Here is a 19,011-nt window from a genome sequence, read left to right as displayed (position 1 = left end):
CCCTTGCTAAGACTAACATGGTGCCAACTTTAGCAGCGGCTTTATGGGATGTGGACACCTGTCTATTAAGATCTAGGCTGAGACCACGACCACATTCTGCACAGGCTTCCAAGCAGCTGTCAGATGATCACTCTGCTGGGTCGTCAGGCCAGCTTGTAGATTAAAGAGAGAAAACACATGGATAGCGGCAGCCAAAGTGGTCCTCTGTACTCAGCCCTTCAGGACCAGAAACATGTTCACATCCGTCCCTCTGCTTGGCGGCAGCAGTTGCCTGCTTCCCTTTGCTTTTGGTAGGAGTTAATGTGAGCAGAAGCAAGAGATGAGCTCTGGAAAAAAAGGAAAAAATTATAGTTTCATACCAAAAGGCCCAGGGGCATTGGATCAAAATTCTAATGGAGGCGGGAGAAGAGGTGAAAGCAAAGAATCAACATAGTTTGAGCCAGCATGTGTCTGCACAAGGCAGTCTTAGGCAGTCACAGCTCAGATGCAAGCTGTAATGATTTTGCAGGTTAGAACAGGGTGGCCAGGTAATTCTGAGAAGGATTATGGGTCCAGGGCCTGAATGACTGACGGTAGTTCTCAGCTCCATCTGTGTCCATCTCTAGATGATCTGAGCTACTGAAAGACTCAGTATCCATTCCAGTGCTGACTACAGTGATGGGCCCCAGCCAGGCTCTGAGAATGGAGTATCAAATACTCATTGCATTAGTTCTCTACTGTAGGTCTATATCTATTGCACTTAGAGCCTGGGGAGGTGAATCTTGATACCAACACGCTTCTGAGTGCATCTGGAATTAGGGACAAAATCTTTTCACTGATTTATCTTTTCATTTAAACAGATTTGCCCTTTTCAAAGCCCAGTAGTAAGGAGCGGAGTGAGAATGCGCCGATCAGCCCTAACCCAGGCAGCGTCTGCACACGTCTTACTTCACATTGTGTCCTCACAAAGAAAAGCCTCCTTCCGTATTCCATCCTAAAACATCTACAGTTGTAAACAAAATACAGAGTCTTGGCGGCCAGTCTGAATCACGTAGAGATGAGGCAGGACCTTACAAAACCTTCTGAATTCGTGCGCTGTCCTCAGTGAAAGGGCTCTGGCATGGTACACATTGTACACATGGTACACATTTCACCTCATTGTGGGTGACTCTCTCCATACCCATCAAAGGTGCTTTTACAGATGAGAAACTCAAATGGTAGAATAGGAGAGCCACAGTCTCCTGAAGAAAAGGATCTCTGACCAAATTCTCTACTAGTGACACCTGCTCCTGCACCACTCTGCCAGCAGTAATCTAGGGCTCAAATCCTGGACCCGACTCCGACCACTTAGTTGCTCTGGTGGCAAAAAGCAGCTCTTTAGGCAGCAAACTCTGAGGATTCCTGGCCCCACCTAGGGAAAACCTTGGGTGATGTAGGAACCAGTAGAATATCTCCTGCAGCACTCCCCTCTGAGACCTCGATGCATGATTCTTCTTGGGGAAAAAGGGGGAATGGCTGGGGTGCCCCTATGCCCAGATAGCCAGAATAGCCACTTTGGACTGTGGGCAGCCAACATTCATTAGAACAGGGGAAGGGGATCTCACACAGTTACCAGTTAATTAAGGAGAAACTCCATTGCAATTCTCATCTGTTCTGTTTGGCATTGCAGGATGCTTCTCTTGGGGTGGATTCTGCCAATGTCTACATGACATGAGTCCAGTTCTGGGTACCACATTTTCAGGAAAGATGTGGAAAAATTAAAGCAAGTCCAGAGGAAAGCAACAAAAACAATTAAAGGTCTGGAAAACATGACCTATGAGGAAAGATTGAAAAAACTGGATTTGTTTAGTCTGGAAAAGAGAAGACTGAGGGGGCACATGATAACAGTTTTCGAGTACATAAAAGGTACATGAGGAGGATGAAAACTTGTTCTCGTTGTTCTCTCAGGATAGGACAAGAAGCAATGGATTTAAACTGCAGCAAGTGAGGTTTAGGTTGGACATTAGGAAAAAACTAACTGTCAGGGTAGTTAAGCAATGGAACACATTGCCTCCGGAGGTTGTGGAATCTCAGTCACTGGAGGTTTTTAAAAACAGGTTAAACAAACACCTGTCAGGCATGGTCTCGTTACTATGTAGTCCTGCCCTGAGTGCAGGAGACTGAGCTAGACCTACTGAGGTTCCTTCCGGTCCTACACTTCTATGAGTCATTTCACTCTGGCAATTAATCCCGTTAAATGCAATGAGAGTGCTCCTGTGAGTAAAGTTACTTAGATGTTTATATACAGATGCAGGCCCATAGCCATCTTCAAGACAAGGACGAGTCAGCAATATAGGCACAATCAACAGTCTTAATCCAGCCACACACTGTCCATTCCTTTTGCAGAGATCACAGGGGTACGTGCTTGGAAGGGAGGCATAAAGCAATGATAGCTCTTCTGCATGAAGAATAAAAACTATGTGCATGCAAATTCAAACAAAATTAATTTCACTGTGTATGTGAGGCTCTTTGCTCCCATACCTCAAGAATACTGTCCCTTTAGGAAATAATCAGCCATAAATCAATAACAGAGACAAGGTGGGTTACCTTTTATTGGACCAGCTTTTGTCGGTGAAAGAAACAAGCTTTCAAGATACACGGAGTTCTTCCTCAGGCCAGACCTAAAGAAGAGCTCCGTGTAGCTTTGAGAGCTTGAACCTTCCACCAACAGAAGTTGGTCCAGTCAGGGCCCCCACATGGGGGGGTAAAAAGGTTACACTTTAATGAGGCCCAGAGGTCCTGGGGGGCCTGGCCAGGCTGCAACCCTCATTACCATGAGGAAAAAAATTTTCATGGCTCATGAGATTGTATGTATGGGATGAAAGATCGTGGTATGTGTGTGGGAGGGGGCCTGTGTTACAAGTTTATACTGGGCCTGAAAAAATTATGCTTGGGCCCCAGGTACAGTAAAAGATATTACCTCTCTCCTACCTTGTCTCTCTCATATCCTGGGACCAACACAGCAACATGCAAGCACAATAAATCAATAACATTGTTTCCCAGAGGAAATCTATGCTGAGAACATGTACCTTCTGATGTTTATATAATGGTATATCCTGTACCCAGCTGCATTTGGACACTGTGGGAACACTATGCACACGTTATGCCTGCCCTAGTGGGACCACTGGGAGCTTTGCTGCTGATAAAGTAATGACCCAACTATAATTAATGTGAGACACGAAACTGACAGCACAACTTTATTTTGTATTCCATTCAAACATGACCCCCCAAACACTTTACAGAGTTAAATAATAGAGTTAACAGACACATATGATATTTACACGGTTCATTCTTGTCATTAGCCTGGCGAGGCAGGTAGATCAGCAGTCTGGTTTTAGTCATTTGCTACAAGACAAATAATGTAAGTGAAATGGAATAAGTCCAGAAAGTAATTTGCCACAGGATATTAGTGTGTGAGGTGGCTCCATTTTAAGCCACTCTGGGGGATCAAATGAGTTGATTACTCATAAGAAAGAGTGGCCATGAGACAAGTGTATGGAAATTTTGATTTGTGGGAACTTATTTTCAAATGAAAAGAGAGGTACATTTGAATCCCTCAGGTCAGATCTTGCAGCATTGTTATTTATATAACAGCTAAACTAGACCACTGAGGATGCCTAAGTAAATGGTTTACGTGTTGATTTATACGTTCAAAACACAAGGGTAATGAAGCAACTGATGAATTTCTAAGGTGTGCTTTATGTTAGTGTTACCACACATCTGACCAGCATGCTGGACACCTGCAGTGTGAAAAGCCGTCTTCCAAATGAAGCTGAGCAGAAGACAGAGGTACTGGAAAGCGAAATACGGCTCAACCTGACAAATATGTTGTTCTTGCAACAATAAATGTGAAAAAGCTGGGTAGGCCAGTCTTGTAGTGCCCATCCCGTTGCCCAGTCAAGTCCGCACTCAATCCTGTTTGTTCAGAAACCTCCACGTTCTGCTCTGTGTCACTATGCTTCCAACTTATTGCCAGGTAACCAAATGATTATTGTTACACATGCCTATGAGGCATTAACTATCATTCTGTGTTGTCACAAATATTTGAATAATGAGAAAATGGGTAAGGTCCTGAACAGAATGTTTGACTATTTATTTGTTGGAATCAGAAGGATGTACAGTGTCTGTCTGGAGCCAAGCAAATCCAATGGGCATACATGCTTGTGTCCAGTATCTGATATCATACCATAGCTTTCTGAGAGAGGGCATTTACAATGTGGGAAATGGCTTTTCAATCTTAAATCGTGGTGTTTGATTTAAAAAATACTTCATGCTTCTTTACCACTTTTCATTTGAGTATGTCAAGGTGCTTCATAATATGAACTCAGCTTCACAACAGGCCTATGAAGAAGTCTTACACTCATCCTACAGATGGGGAAATAGAGGCAGAAAGCGGTTAAGTGACTTCTCCAAGGTCCCATAGGAAGCGTATGTCATGATTGGCAACACATCCCATATCTTGACTCCTAGTCCTGGGCTACCATGACGTCTCATTAAGCAGACAATTAGCTAAGGGTGAGTGCTAAAGGGCACATGAGAAAGTGAACATCAGCTTTTAAATGGAGCAATAAAGCTAGAGGAAATGAACCACAAGCAATTTTCATAGAGAAAGAGACCAATTGTTAGCGATGGTACCTCAATAGCCAAACAAACTGCTACTATGCAACTCTAAAACCAGGCAAGGAAGGCAAGGGCCCACTCCATAAAACATATCATAATCAATTAAGCTGGGCCCAGTAACATACGAGGTTAATAAACTAAGTAAAAATGAATGTGAATGACAATTGCAAAGTACTAAGCTTCCAGTAGTGACTGGCAAACACAGTGCAATAATATTTTATGCTTGATTAGGAGTTAGCAGTACAGGTAATCATTTACTGTTGTCCAAAATATTTATGTTCAGATGGTCCAATCAATTAAGAAAGGCTAAGCATATATAAGGGGAAAATTAGACTCAACTATGTGACAGAACTCCTATATCTTCCCTGTATTTTAATAATTAAACTCCCTCCTCATTGAAGGGAGTTACAAGCCAGGATATGGATGAATTTACAGACCTGATGCAGGTTTTATATCCTGAGCACAGGATATAAAAGGGGAAAGGTATTTTCCATTACCAAGAAAAACACATGGCCATAGCCCTTTGTCCCTTGGGATGATTACTGGGTTCAAATCCTGAGCAGATCACAAGTGAAAACAAGTTTGCTGATCATATGCTATTGTCTAAACCACATTATAAAACTACTGCACCATTCTGCAGGATGGATAGCTTTTGCCTAGGGGAGATTCATGACTGGCATGGAAGATACATTGTTGGTCAAGATTAAGATGCATAACTGTGAAGAAATCACAACCAACCTTTATTTACCAAAATGTCAAGCTTTAAGCGGTGCTATTAGACTGTTTTACCATGTGATGTAGAAGCCATAGGAAGAACGATTTCTCCGGGTGATTTCTATGCCCAGCATTAGCCAACAGATCTTTTTCTGACCTTTTTCTGAGACCCCATTTTGGGAAAACCTACACGAGAAAGAGTGGCAGGCCAGTTGCCCCATCTATACTGTTTTGTGCCTCCACAGAAGAGCCAGCTGGGTATCAGTGTGCCACGTTTTGCTTTCCTCACAATTCTTTGCACTAAGGTGGGTGGAGTAAGGGAACAAGGTTGCTGCTCCTGGACAGAAAAGCACTCCTCATCAGACAGTACTTCTTTCTGATACTGATAAATAATGCTGACCAGGACTGTCCAGTTCAAACCACAACACATCCTCTCCTGGGTGGTGATCAAAGCCTATGAGCTGCCCTGAGTGGAACAATCCTATCAGTCTGCACTGAATGCTTTACTAGGAGCTGCTTGGAATGCCGAAGGTGAGGTTCTGTGTTCCTCCAAGTTACTGTTGATGCTCTTGAACTGCTAAGGAAAAGACCAGAACTATAACCAGGAAACGATAACCTTGGCAACATGCAGTTCAACTTTCAGCTTTCTGACACAGAATAAAAGGTGAATTGTTTTCCGGTCTGTTTTTCAACCACTTCTATGGTTCATAGGTCAGATATTCCAGCAAGCTGTCTCCAACTCCTACTGATCCCAAAGGGAGTCGGGGGGGGGGGGGGGGGCGCGCGGGGGCTACAGTCTACCAGTTTTCAGTGGAATGTGCTCTTACTCTGTCTGAAGTGCACGGGGTGGATTAGTCTTATGTGCTGCCTTGTGTGTGGTGGTTATTGTGGAGACTGCATTCTACTGCCTCTTCCAGTGGGAGAGATCAGCAGCAGTAGACATGACCTTTCTAAAAGAAAAAAAAAATGTTTCCAGGCTTCTTATTTTTAACGTGTGGTAATGTAAGGATAAGGTTTCCAGAGCGGTGCATGGGGGAAATTGGCCACATGGCTTCCGTTAGCATCAGTGGCAATCAAGCAGCTAAATCTCATCCTGCCAGCTTTGAAAATATCTTACAAAACAGCCCAGCTTCAATCCGTACTGGATGTCAGATGCCAGTCCAGCAGGATGCCGAAGAAAAATAAAATTGTCCAAAGCAGAACAAAACCACATTTCCCCCAACAAAACCAAACATTTCCCCCAAAACAAAAGGGAAACCAAACCTCGTTAATGGCTCAGTTTTGGGCTGAGCAACAAGGGTTTGAATCTGTTCCCACTCACTCTAGAGCAGGAAGAGTGAACTCAGTAGTTGCATTTACCTGTTCTAACGTTACTTTCTAAGTTCCTGATGGATTTTGCTACTGGTTCCACAGCTGTGAAATCACAGACAGCCAGAATGGCAGGAAGCTTTAAGAGGTACTGTACAATTTTTAGGGCCGCTGAAAATAGCAAAAGTTGGATCAGGCCCATGATGAACAAAAACAAAGATACCCTTTTGCTGGAGGGCGAACAAGGCAGTCAAACTTAAGAGTTGAGGAATCATGTAGGCAGCTCCAGTACTATTTCGGTGTTTCCTTAGATGCAGTGTCCTATGCATTAGATACCACAGAATTCAAGGAACCTGGATTATAAGGGAATGGAAAAGCAAACCTTATAGCAGAATGTAGGTGCACAGTGTGAAGGTTAATTCTTTTTTTATTGAAACCTGGATCAGGTCTGCAGATCAGGTCAATGCCATGTCATCTAACTAGTGAATTTCACTGTGACTACTCTTTAAAAAGATCATTTTGCCAGGGACAGTCATCTCTGCTTAATATCAGATCTTGTATGAAACGCTCTCCAGGTCACCATCACCATCAGTGCTGCATTACAGGAACTTAGCTTCCACATGGTCTCAATCTTTTAGCACTTTGAAAGTCACAGAGCAATGTGTTACTGAAAGGTACGAATTTAAAGCGATACAATAAAAGTTAGTTTCTTTTGTTAAAGTGCCTTATTTCCTTTGAGCTTTTAAAGTGTTTTCCTTACATTTTAAAGTGAAGAAAAAAAAAAGAATACTGGTTTTATATGAAACATAGTAGAAAATTAATATTTACACAGATCTTGGATAAGGCCATGGCAAAAATTATTTAAAAACCCAGCACAATAACCCAAAAGCAGAGTGTCAAAAGGAAGGAAAAAACCTGTTCATATGCTTTCAACACCATCCCCTTGAGATCCCTAGTGTAAACCGCTTTATCTATGAATAGGCATTTTACTGAGATGCTAGTAATCGGAGTTGATTACAGACATATTTTAAAACTAGCGGCGTGCGTGTGGGTGGGCGAGTCGCCTTTTGACCTCTCCAGGAATGGAGTATGCATTTAGACAAGTTCAACTTTAGCGTTTGGATAAACAGCTACAACATCATATCCTTCTGGGGGCTTAACCCTTTCCTTGGCGTGTGTTTCGCAGTACAGCTGCTCCTCAATGAAGAAATATCCCCTCTGCTTCAGGTTTAAGCCACAGTCATTGCACATGAAACATTCTGGGTGGTAGAGCTTGTCCCGAGCTTTGACGATCGTCCCTCTGTCGAGTTTAGAACAGAAGACAGATTACAAACCAAGCTGATGTTAAAAGCAACAGCGAGCGCACTCTGGAGCAGTTTGTTCCACTACCCAGCATAGCAAAGACACATGAAAGTAAATGGCATTTTGAAGATATCACTTGACCCCCTACAATCTTTTACCCTGGTCTCTGACACCCACCTTGCTCCCTCTGCTGGCCATCTAAAATCGTACAATGAAAATCCTTTCCCTCTCTGATCATGTCCATCTCTCCTTCAAGGGCCCACTCCTGCTCCCCCTGATGTCAGTAGCAAAACCGCTGTTAACTTCAGTGCATCATGCCCTGGACCAGCTCCCTACTGCCTTCTGCGTCAAGTTCTCCTCAGCTTCAAGGTGCTGCACAGCTCTCCTCTACATCATGGCCCTCTCAAGGACCAGGGTGGGTGAGGTAATATCTTTTACTGGACCAGCTTCTGTTAGTAAACTGCTGTAATAAAGATATTACCTCACCCACCTTTTTGACGTTTGTCTGTTTAGATGTAAACTCATCGCAGCAGGGATCGTGTCTCCTCCATATTCTGTACAGTGCAGAGCGCACAGACGCTAATCAACATGCATTCAGTTGATTTCAATGGCATTGTAAGGGGGAGCGGTGCTCAGCACCTCCCAGGAGACACTCGGCACCTTCCAGGATTGGGCGTTCGAACAGGATGTGCATGGCAATCCTTTCCTACCCTTATGAATTGTTGCCTGCGTCACAGCCTGAGTTTCTCACTCCATGCCTTGGGATGAAGCTGGGTCTGGAGTATCTACATTCAGCCAGGATAATGGCAGAGACCTGTCTGTGAGAGCAGGGAGCCATCCCCTCAGGCTAAACTCTAAAGCGCTAACTCTTTCCCAGGCTAATGTAATAAAATGGCTGCCTACACACAGGCTCTGTTGACACCAGCCATTTTTGGGAGCGCTCCCACCTGGGGTAGCAATGATGGGACCATGAACACAGACAGTGCACAGGAACTTTTACCATATGGTAAGCCCTGCGTGGACCAGCTCGAAATGACGTGTTGGTAAAAATGCCTGTATTCTGTCTACAACATTGCGAGCTTTCAAACAAGCAAACCCACCCACCCACCACAATGCTAGTCAGGTAGACAAGGCCCCACAGACACCGTAGTCACCCCCCAGGACTGAACCCAGCAACTTGAGCATGAAAAACACAGGCCTCTCCCACTTGAGCCAAATGAGAACTTCGTTTGCTGTAGGATAATAAAGGGTTGTAATAATTTCTGGGACCATTCACATGCATAAGGCCAGTATATTACAATAAGCATGGTAAAATCATATGCTTTATTAGAAACCATGGATACATCACTGTACTTACACGATCCCATTTCCACATCTGGTGCACTCAGGAAGCATCTGCAATCCAGACATGGCACCACCGAGTTTTGATACTGGAGATTTGATGTTTCTTGGGCCAGTCAGCCGGTCGAGTTTTTCACCTGCGAAGAGTTTTGAAAAGACAGAGATTCAAAGTTGACCTCTGTTTTAGGAGAGAGATGGGATGATTTTGCTTGAGAAACATGATGTATATATCACAACAGAACTGTCTTCTTGCGATTTGCTAGTAAGAGCATAACAAAGAAAAAGGTAGGACAAATAGACTTTAGCAACTTAAACATTTAAGAACACTGACAGGTCTCACACAACTCCTGCAGGGGTTCTCAAACTTTTTATGTTTTGAAAATATTTCAGGCTGTGATAATCCCCTCCAAAAGTGATGACTCCCCCTCCCCGCCCCCATGTCATGCTACCTTCATTGGCATACAAGGGGGCTGACAGCTCGTGACCCCCTTCCACCATAATAACCTCGCGACACCTTGAGGGGTCACAATCCCCAGTTTGAGAACCCCTCCTTTGTACATCACAATGACGCCTGTCGGGCTAGTAATGATAGCAATGAAATGGCTGTAATATAACCATTGATTACCACATAACCACCTAAATGTACATCATCAGTGGGCAAAACCCCATTGATCTAAACAGAGCAGGGCTGAATTTGGTTGTGAGATTTTGTTGGAAGCTAAGAGACAGAGATGGGGAAAGAGAGAGGCACACTGATGAAATCATAGAAAGGCAGAACAGAGGGAATCGGTTCTATCTGAGTAAGATTAGATATATATTTTTTAAATATATCTACGACCAGACAAAGAGAAAAAAGACTGAAACCTTTTGGAGTATAGGGCAAACCAAAAAAAAAAAAAAAGAAAGAAACCAAACAATAACACAGTTAAGTGCATTTTTCTTCTGAGGAGATTTATTTGTTTTATTACATCTGTCATGAGTCAGGAAGACTTTTGTTAGCCTAAAACAAAAGTAAAACAGCATGTTAGAAGCTTGCCATTTCTTGGCATTAAGTTTTGTTTTACATCGGAGACCAGCCAAAGAAAAAGGAAGCAATGAAAGTTTTATGCATAGTAACTAGCACTCTCTTTCATATGAGTGTGCATATATATAGAGAGAGTGTATACATATAGTGAGTGTTTATATAGAATGTATACACTCACTCACACGCACTCAGGCTCATATGGCCAAAAACGGTAAAACCTGACGTACACGACTAATTGTGAGGTTTTCCAGCGTCCCCTGTCGCCCACCAGATCCCAGCTGCAATTTTGAATATGCTGATCCAAGCCCCTATTCAGCAAAGAACTTTAAGCATATGCTTAATTTTAAGCACATGCTGAAATTCCATCGACCTCCATGGGACTTTAGCATGTGCTTACGTGCTGTGCTGTACGGGAGTAAGTACTCACCACACAGCTACTTTGGAAGCTTTAATAGCTTTGATTCTGTCCTAAAGTGCCTATTACAGCTTAAAAAAAATTCTGTTTATAGAAAAGTTAATTCTTAGCATTTTTAATCAACCAGGGTATAGTTCTTCCAGGCTGTTTACTGGACTTGTCCCTATTGTTATAAACAGATTTAAACAATATATTTCTGACTTGCATCACTTAGTGGTGCTTTCCTTTCTTTTTGTTTCGAATTAATTTCCCCCAAATGATTTGGGGATGGGAGAAGCACCCACCTCTCCCTTTTAGATAAGGAAGTAACAGGTAGGATAACTTACTTTGCTTTCAATACAGAAGGATGGATCAGTCCAATCCAGCTCCTACAACAGTTACCAGCCTGATTGTACTTTCCATCCTTGAAGAAACGGTTTGCCTTTAATGTAGAGGCGGCTATTCAATTATAGATTTAAGAGGTGAGCAATCGGCCCAAAAAACTGCCTCTCCCCCAAAGTCAGGGTTTTTTTGGGAGGGCCTTTTCATCGTTTCTCTGTCTTTGCACAGTGACAGAAGCTTAGCCAATGACACTGAGCCAAACATGATAGCGCTCCTGGTTTTACAACCAAACAACTAAGATCATGAAAACTCCCTCCCCCCCAAGTAAAACACAACCTTACTGTTTTCAGATGACTTGGAATAAGCCAGCCCCTCGCTACATGCGAGACTGACCGCCCAAGCAATCCACGGAGACTGTTAAGCCCAAGAGGCCTCCAGTGCGCTTGGCTGGAGCTGGACTCAAGCAAAACTCGTTTGCTGAGATTTTGTGTTGACTTGCTGAACCTGAGCCGACACAATCATGCATGAGGTAAGACCCACACAGCACTGAGATACGCTGCATTAGGGCTATTCATCTATTCATTTGCAGCTTTTAAACTATCAGCCTATGCCTGAAGCTGCTCTTGTTGCTAAGCTAGGGAACTTGGAGAACTTTGACAGAAGTGGGGCTAGAGAGAGAGCGATTTTATAGCAAGGCAGGATCTCAGAACTCTCACCAGCACGCTGGGTCCTTTCCCTCTGTTTCTGCAGATACAGAGCCCCACAGTAATTTATGTTCTTCCACTAAGCAGCTACTGACTTTAACTAAACATTCTTGTCCATGCTTTGTGGTTAGAGGGCTCATCTTTCATAGTTGAGAGGCACCCATTGAGGTAACTGTTATGTTTCTTTACAAATCCTGTCAGATTCCCAGCAGGAAACACTTCTTATTAGAGGCACAGTGTGAGACTGATCATCATAAAGAAAAAATACTGCTTCTGGCAGGAAAAATTTTCATATGTCCCAGTCCTTCATGTGAAATACCAGTTCACCGAGACTGTGAAGATCCTGCTTTTAAAGGGACACTGTACACTAGTCTTGGACCCAAAATGTATATATCTGCTTTTTTTGTATTTTCTTAAGGGGGAAAAAAGAAGATTTGAAGAACCCCGCTATGAATTTAATAACTTGGCACTCATTTAAAAAACATCAATGAAACTAAATCTCTTAAATTGAATCTCTAATATTGAGAATCCCCAAAACAATAACATTTCCCTAGTGCTCCAGAACGCAGAAGTGAAATAATTTATACCAAAGTGAAAGAGATTAATCTATTTCCATCATCCAAACTGAGTGAAATGCAAAAAAGGCTTAAATTAAGAAAAATAAATTCAGATTTAAAAATGTTTAATGTTTAATTATCTATGAGTGTTATATGCTGACAGTCTTTTCAGAAGAGTATTTAATTTCCAATCCCTTACAAAATGAACTTCAGTAACTTAATAATCAAAGCTCCTGGCCTGATTCCGTGGCTGCAAAATTGGTCATAGGTTCACCAGACTATGTAAAAATCACTAGAAGAACAGAAAGAGGCCTAAAGTGAGAGAGAAAAAAGGATGGTGTTAGCCTAGAATCAAGATCTGAATTCTCCAGTTTGTTGACTTTTTGGTTGGTATCTGTCATCAGCTTCGTAACTCCAGACTCTGATTCAGCATGTGCTGCCATGTTACCACTAGGCTGGCATTGCAATAAACTCCAGGTGGGAGGCCCGGGGGCAGTTCTTCAAAAAAGTCTTTTTAAATTCTGTTGAACTTTTTAGATACCCTATGAAAGCCTTGTAAAAGCAAGGCTCCCCAATGCTAGTTACTTCCCATCATGAGAGAATGGAAGAAGGAGAAGTTTCAACAGTCATTCACAAGCTTCAATTCCATCATTTTCAACTCACTTCCTCCTAATAATGAAGTTTGGGTTCTTGGGTATGTACAGTTGTGCATTGTCAAAAGAGCCAAAGGCACAATGAGATCCAGCTGCTGTTACTGCCAGCTACTCATGCATTTTCCCACCGGCCTAGAATGGAATAGAACCTCTGCTCCTAGGAGCACCATGGCTAAGCTCGTATTTCACGCTTTTTCCAGAAGTAATTTATTGGCCCTTCTCCTTGTCAACATAGCCTAGAAAATGTAAATGGCTGCTAGGGTTGAAAGCCGATGTTCCCAAAGATCATAGGTTATTCTCAGGCCTCCCGCACTCACCCAGGCCTGGCCTTTGGGATCTACAAAACTCATGGTCACACATTCCTTTATGTCTTGGAGGACCCCAGGTCACCCTGTGATTGTGGGGGAGTAGTGTCACTGACAGTGCGTTGATGATGTTTTAGGGCTTCCACAAGCTCCCTCACAGCCACTTGCCTTCAGCAGGAGACTGGCAGTAACCCATGATCATAAAGCAAGGCGGTGATATTCTACAGAACCCAGAACTGTCTGCCCGCCCTCCATCGTAGCCCGAGGCCAGACCTAGGCTCAGCATTATGGACACAGTGGGCAGTGCTTTGGGATGGCAGGGTGTACAAAATTGTTCTATTCCAGCCAACCATGGCCACAATGTGGCAGGCGGAGAGATTGCCAGCCCAAACACCAAATAACATTGGGCCACTCTGTAGCACCTCTTTTCTTAGGATCTCAAAGGGCTCTGCAAACATTCGGGCCCAGTCCTGCTCCCATAGATACCAGTGGAAGTTGTGTCACTGATTTCAGTGAGTACAAGGTATTGCTCGTCATGAATTAAGTCTCACAGTAGCCTGGTGTGGTAGGAAAATATTATCCTCAGTAATTTTACACATAGGGAAACTGAGGCACAACAAGCAGTGTTACCAAGTCTGGACATTTTATCACAAGCCTTGCAATTGTTGTTTTTCCCTAAAGTCCCAGCTTCTCAGTTCATCCTTTTTTTTTTTTTTTTTTTTTTTTTTAAAGTATGTTTCTAGGCACCCTCCCCCATTTGCAGAGAAAAGCTTGGAAATTTGAACCCTACAGGCCCAAAACTCAAAAAGAGAGCAAAACATTTATTGTTTAAAAGCTTGTGGTTTTTAAGACAATTTCATCATGTTTGCAGTCTGGCTTGTGATTTTGTGTGGTTGGAATTGACAACATTCAGCTAGATTATGTGCTTTGTTATATTCGATAGGAAGCTGGTTGCAGAACTGTGAGTACTGAGACCTTCTGACTCCCATTCCTGTTTGTTCATGTAAATGCCATTATTTAAATAGAAAAGGTGGGTGAGGTAATATCTTTTAAGCTTACACAGAGCTCGTCTCCAGCCCTGGAAGAAGAGTTTTGCGTAAGCTCGAAAGCCCATCTGTCTCACCAGCAGAAGCTGCTCCAATAAAACATATTACTTCACCCACCTTGTTTCTCAAACCAACGTGGCCACAACACCACTGCATATATTTATTTAAATAGGCATCTGATATTCTATTAATTATGCACCCAATAATTTCTAAAATATTACATTTGTATGGATGCTTCTAGGTTAACAGCCGCAGCGTGCATCCAATCTGCAAACCTGGCCACCTTCCACAGGATGCCCAAAGCCTGAGTGTGAATGCTAGAATCAGCCCTAAGTGGCAGTAAAGCACACAGATGCTAATTTGGGCTGTTCAGATACCCAGGTTCGAAACCTGGCCTCTGGGAGTTCACCACCATTGGTGAATTTATTGCTGGAGAGGTGTTCGTATGTCCGGCCATTCCAAGTCTCAGCACAATGGAGGTGAGCTTGAAAACAACAGGAACCAGAACAGTCAGTTTCTGAATTTCCTGTCAAAGGCTTTCCAGACTTGTGGAATGATTTAGTAGAGAATTACACAGACGCAGACAGCAAGATTTTTTTTTTGCAAGGGCTCAGCCCAGAGTGTGGAATCTAACCCTTCCAAAGGCAAGCAGCCAATTTATGCATAACTATGCAATGGCAGGGAGAATCCGAGCAGAGGTTTGCCAGGGACCAGGTAATGCCTTTGCACACTGTCAGTTTCATTTCCCAGCCTCCACATAAGCAGTGAGAGAAGATGAAGGTTGCTGGCTGGGTTAGTAGTCAAGGCGGTTGTGGCCAGTGGGACCGGAGTGCCAGGGGCATGTGTGAACAAGCTCTCTGAAATGGAAGTGCAGAGGAGTTTGCTAATCTTGTTTAAGAGCTTGTGGAAGTTGGTGAGTTAAAATCCAACCTTTGAAGTATCCCAGTGCTGAACCCAAGACATTCCTCCCAGTCACACACCACATGCTTTACGCAGAAGCCAACGGCTCTAATCTCTTTCAAGTGGTCCAGACACACTAAACTGGGCTGGATGAAAGCAAGGCTGTGGTTTTGTTTTCAAGTTCAATACATTTCTCTCCACAGACTTAAAATCAGTGTCGGCACATCTACGTAAAAGTCACACCAACTGAGGGGCAGATTTCAGCTGTCCCAGCCCATGTGTGCAACATAAAGGAGATGATGCAAAGAGGCCTTCCTCACTTGTGCCCCTGCCGCAGCTTGGGCAGGGGGTCTCTGGTGGTGCTAGCCCACTGACATGGCTAGAAAGGGTGAAGAAAGAGAGGTCCAGTGGTTAAGGCATTAGTCCATGACTTGGGAGAACTGGGTTCAAATCCCTGTGTAACCAAAGGCAAGTCACTTAGCCTCTCTGTGCCTCAGTTCCCCATCTGTAAAATGGGAATGACAGCATTTCCCTGCATCTCAGGGGCGTTATGAGGACAAATTCACAAAGATTGTGAGGTGTGCAGATACTACAGTAAGGGGCAGCAAGCAGTGGTGCCAATTCTTGCGGTAGATGGGCAGAGAGTGGCAGAGTCCTGGCCCCACATCCTGTTCCCACTCAGAGTAGCTGGGTACAGCTGCAGAGGATGTGTGATTACACTCTGCTGCGGTTCAAAGGGTGGCACTGATCCTTCGGTGTGCGCTCCAGTGTAATTCTGGCAAAGTCAGCAGAAATTCTCCCAGCGATTCCTGCTGCACTGTACCACGACCTGGTCAGGGTTGGAAAGCCAGGATCTGGCCTGCTCTGATTAGTGACGCCATGCAGCTCACTGTCCAGGGAGCAGTCAGCTTAGTATCAAAGCACTGATGTACCAAGCTTGGAAGGGCTTTTAACATATATTTTTGGATCATAAAAACAAATTATTCTCCCTGTTGCACCGCACTGAAGTCTATAGGCTTGCTCCAGCATTGCTGTGAAGAGCATCTGGCCCATTGACTCTATCATGAGACAATGAGAAGGTGTTGAAACACGTAGGTTTGCCCTTGTAGGTCATAGTATATTCATATGTAATAAACCAACTCAGAGGACCATAAAAATAAGGAGGTTGGAGGGACTCCTTGGAAAACTGTGTATGTACAAACAATCTGAGATGCTGTCTTCCTTACCATTCTCTCCAGCTGCTAACATGCCCTGCAAATATCGGAAAGATCCAGACTGTTTAGGCTCTGAAGCTGGCTTCTCATAATCCTGTAGCATCTTGTACACATCTGAATCCACGTCAATTCCATTTCTGCTTCTCGGGAGAGATTTTAAAGGGTCGGCACTATTTAAAAACAAAGCAATGTCAAATGTTAAGCAGCCGATTAATTCAGGAGAGGAACAAGATCCCCAGCTAATTAGGGATGGAGTTCTGGGAGCAGCCCCAAATGTTCTGTGTTTCACCAAACAAGTCTGCATTTGATTTAACCCTTTTGGCCATAAATTATATCCATGTTTATTTTCACAGAGATTTAATTAAACACCCCCAGTCCCATGTTTTCTGCCTACAGCGAAGCCTACTCTAGGGAAACAAGTATGCAAACCATGAAAGATAAACTAGTATATTGCTTGCTCTTGTATTGTGCAACATAACTAAGGCTTGAGCAGTTACCAAGAGCCTTAGAGAAAGGACAGCTTCTAACAGGCATTGTAACAAGCATGCGATGTGATGAAAAAATTCATTAAATTAATGGCTCAGCACTGTGGAAGTCACCCATTCATTATTAAATGACCTGACATCTGGGGTATTTTTTTGTTGTTGCCAACTATAGCTCCAATGATATGACGTTATCTCCACTGATCTCCAATGATATGACATTATCTCTCCAAGCTAATCCAGTTTCCTTCTGAATAATTCTGCATTTAAAAGGCCTGTGGTATTTGTCCCAGAAAATCCAAGGGTTAAACAGTAATAAAAATACTAGACCCACAAAAAATGACAAGTAGACAAATTGATAAAACACCCACCAAACTTCCTATTTTACCCCTATTCTTTGACCCCATGTTGTCTATTTAGATCACAAGTTCTTTGGAGCGGGGGATTGTCTGTGTTCAAAGCACCTAACACAGTATTGGGTGCAACTGAAACTAACAATATATAGTAATGAAAGCCCTGATTCAACAACCCATCCTAATACAGCAAAGCTCCAAAAGGACAAGCTTATGTTCCATTGACTTCAAAGAGACTTCAGCAAATACTTATGCACACTGTTGAACAGAGAAGGTCTTATGCATGTGTTTAAATGCTTTTAATAGCATAATGTAGCACCTTGGAGCAGGGACTTTGTCTTACTTGTCTATAAAGTGCCAGACACCTCAGTGTTTTTATAAAAACAGTAAAAGTAGCGAGAGCTCTTAATCCCTGTCAGACAGTCTAATACATCTTACTCATCATCCGAGTCACTGTCTCCACCAGCATTGCATTCCTGCTGGTACATAAATTGAACAAAATTCACTTTCAGCAAAGCAAAAGGCTGCATTATCTGGAAGTAATCTGAATCTCAGGCTCCCGCTGTGCCCAACTTCTGTTTGGAATGTGCACATGTTGGTGGGCAACTGAGGAACGCAAAGCTAAGCCAACAAGATTACACAAGCAGGACTTGATTTTCTAACATTCTAGTGGACAGCTTGTGATCTCTTCTTCAAGTTAGCAGTGCACCACTGCAGGACTGGATTGGTCACCAAGGATGTAGATGCCATTACATACAGTAGAGGAACAAGATCCGCAACTGTAGGGATGAGTGTACCGTGTACTCCATGGGATTTGAGGTTTTGCAAGCTGCCCCAGGTGTTCCATGTTTCACCAGACAAGTCTGAATTTGATTAAACCTTTTCATCCATATGTCGGACCCCACCCCACCCATATTTTGCTGTCTACAGGGAAGCCTGTTCTAGGGAAACAATTATGCAATCCATGAAGCAATCTATGCACAATTCTCTGATGGTTGTGATACCCATGAAATCTCAAGTCAGAGAGCTGAGGTGTTGCTGATCAAAATTGGTGAGTGCACATGGGACTGCAAGTTGTTGAGGCTTCTCCCACTGGTCACGTTAATCTGACTCTGTGCCAGTTGCTCTGGTGAACTTTCTGCATGTCTGAAGTTCCCTAAATACCTTGTTATAGTATTGTCATCTGTCAAATCATGTGTTTTCAGCTAGGAAGTAAACTTGTGTTTTATCAAAACCAGGCAGATCACATCCTTGGAAAAGACTGAGTTCATGACCCGATTTTGAACCTATGAATGTGTTCAAAATCAGGCAAACATGCAGTCATTCATCATTAAAGCTAATCTCCCTGTTTTTAACCAAGATATACAAAACACATTCTGTTCTCAGTGATTTCTGTGACTTCAGCATCACTAATGTCAATGAGGCTGTGCAGGTGTAACAGGGCAGAATTTGGCCCATCATGTCCCCCAAGTGAGAATTTGTATGGACACACACTACTTCATGAGCTGAAAAAACTTCTTCACCATTGGGAATTAAAATGGGCGTTTTTTTCTAGTTCAAAAATCATGTGTGACATAAATTACCAACAGCTTAACACAAATGAAAGTTTTCCAGTCCACAAGCTGGAGTGCATCAAAGTTTCAGCTCTTCCTCTGAGCTGTGTGTGGTTAGAAAAGTGTTTTCTTTTCTATTAGCATTAATGTACCTCAGCCTGCCAAAGAGCTGCACTGACCT

At 43.1% G+C, this 19,011-nt stretch overlaps 1 protein-coding gene across 3 annotated transcripts in view; it reads right to left on the bottom strand.

Moving 5' to 3' along the window:
* Positions 1–3,198: 3,198 nt before the first annotated feature.
* The window catches only part of PDLIM4 (PDZ and LIM domain 4), an 87,842-nt gene continuing 72,029 nt past the window's right edge, over positions 3,199–19,011 (bottom strand). For all 3 annotated transcript variants that reach the window (XM_067567129.1, XM_067567128.1, XM_067567130.1), the window contains exons 5-7: positions 16,455–16,612; positions 9,320–9,440; positions 3,199–7,960 (exon numbers count right to left, since the gene is read on the bottom strand). In XM_067567129.1, the coding sequence (XP_067423230.1) occupies positions 7,756–7,960; positions 9,320–9,440; positions 16,455–16,612 (484 nt within the window). In that variant the 3' untranslated portion in view covers positions 3,199–7,755. The remainder of the gene's footprint in view (positions 7,961–9,319; positions 9,441–16,454; positions 16,613–19,011) is intronic.

The sequence above is a fragment of the Emydura macquarii genome, unplaced genomic scaffold (genome assembly GCF_026122565.2).
Source record: "Emydura macquarii macquarii isolate MOO-44397 ecotype Brisbane River unplaced genomic scaffold, CSIRO-AGI_Emac_v2 contig_2768, whole genome shotgun sequence".
NCBI classification, from domain to species: Eukaryota; Metazoa; Chordata; order Testudines; family Chelidae; genus Emydura; species Emydura macquarii.
Note: the sequence above shows the minus strand (reverse complement) of the source record. Positions and strands in the feature narration are given on the sequence as shown.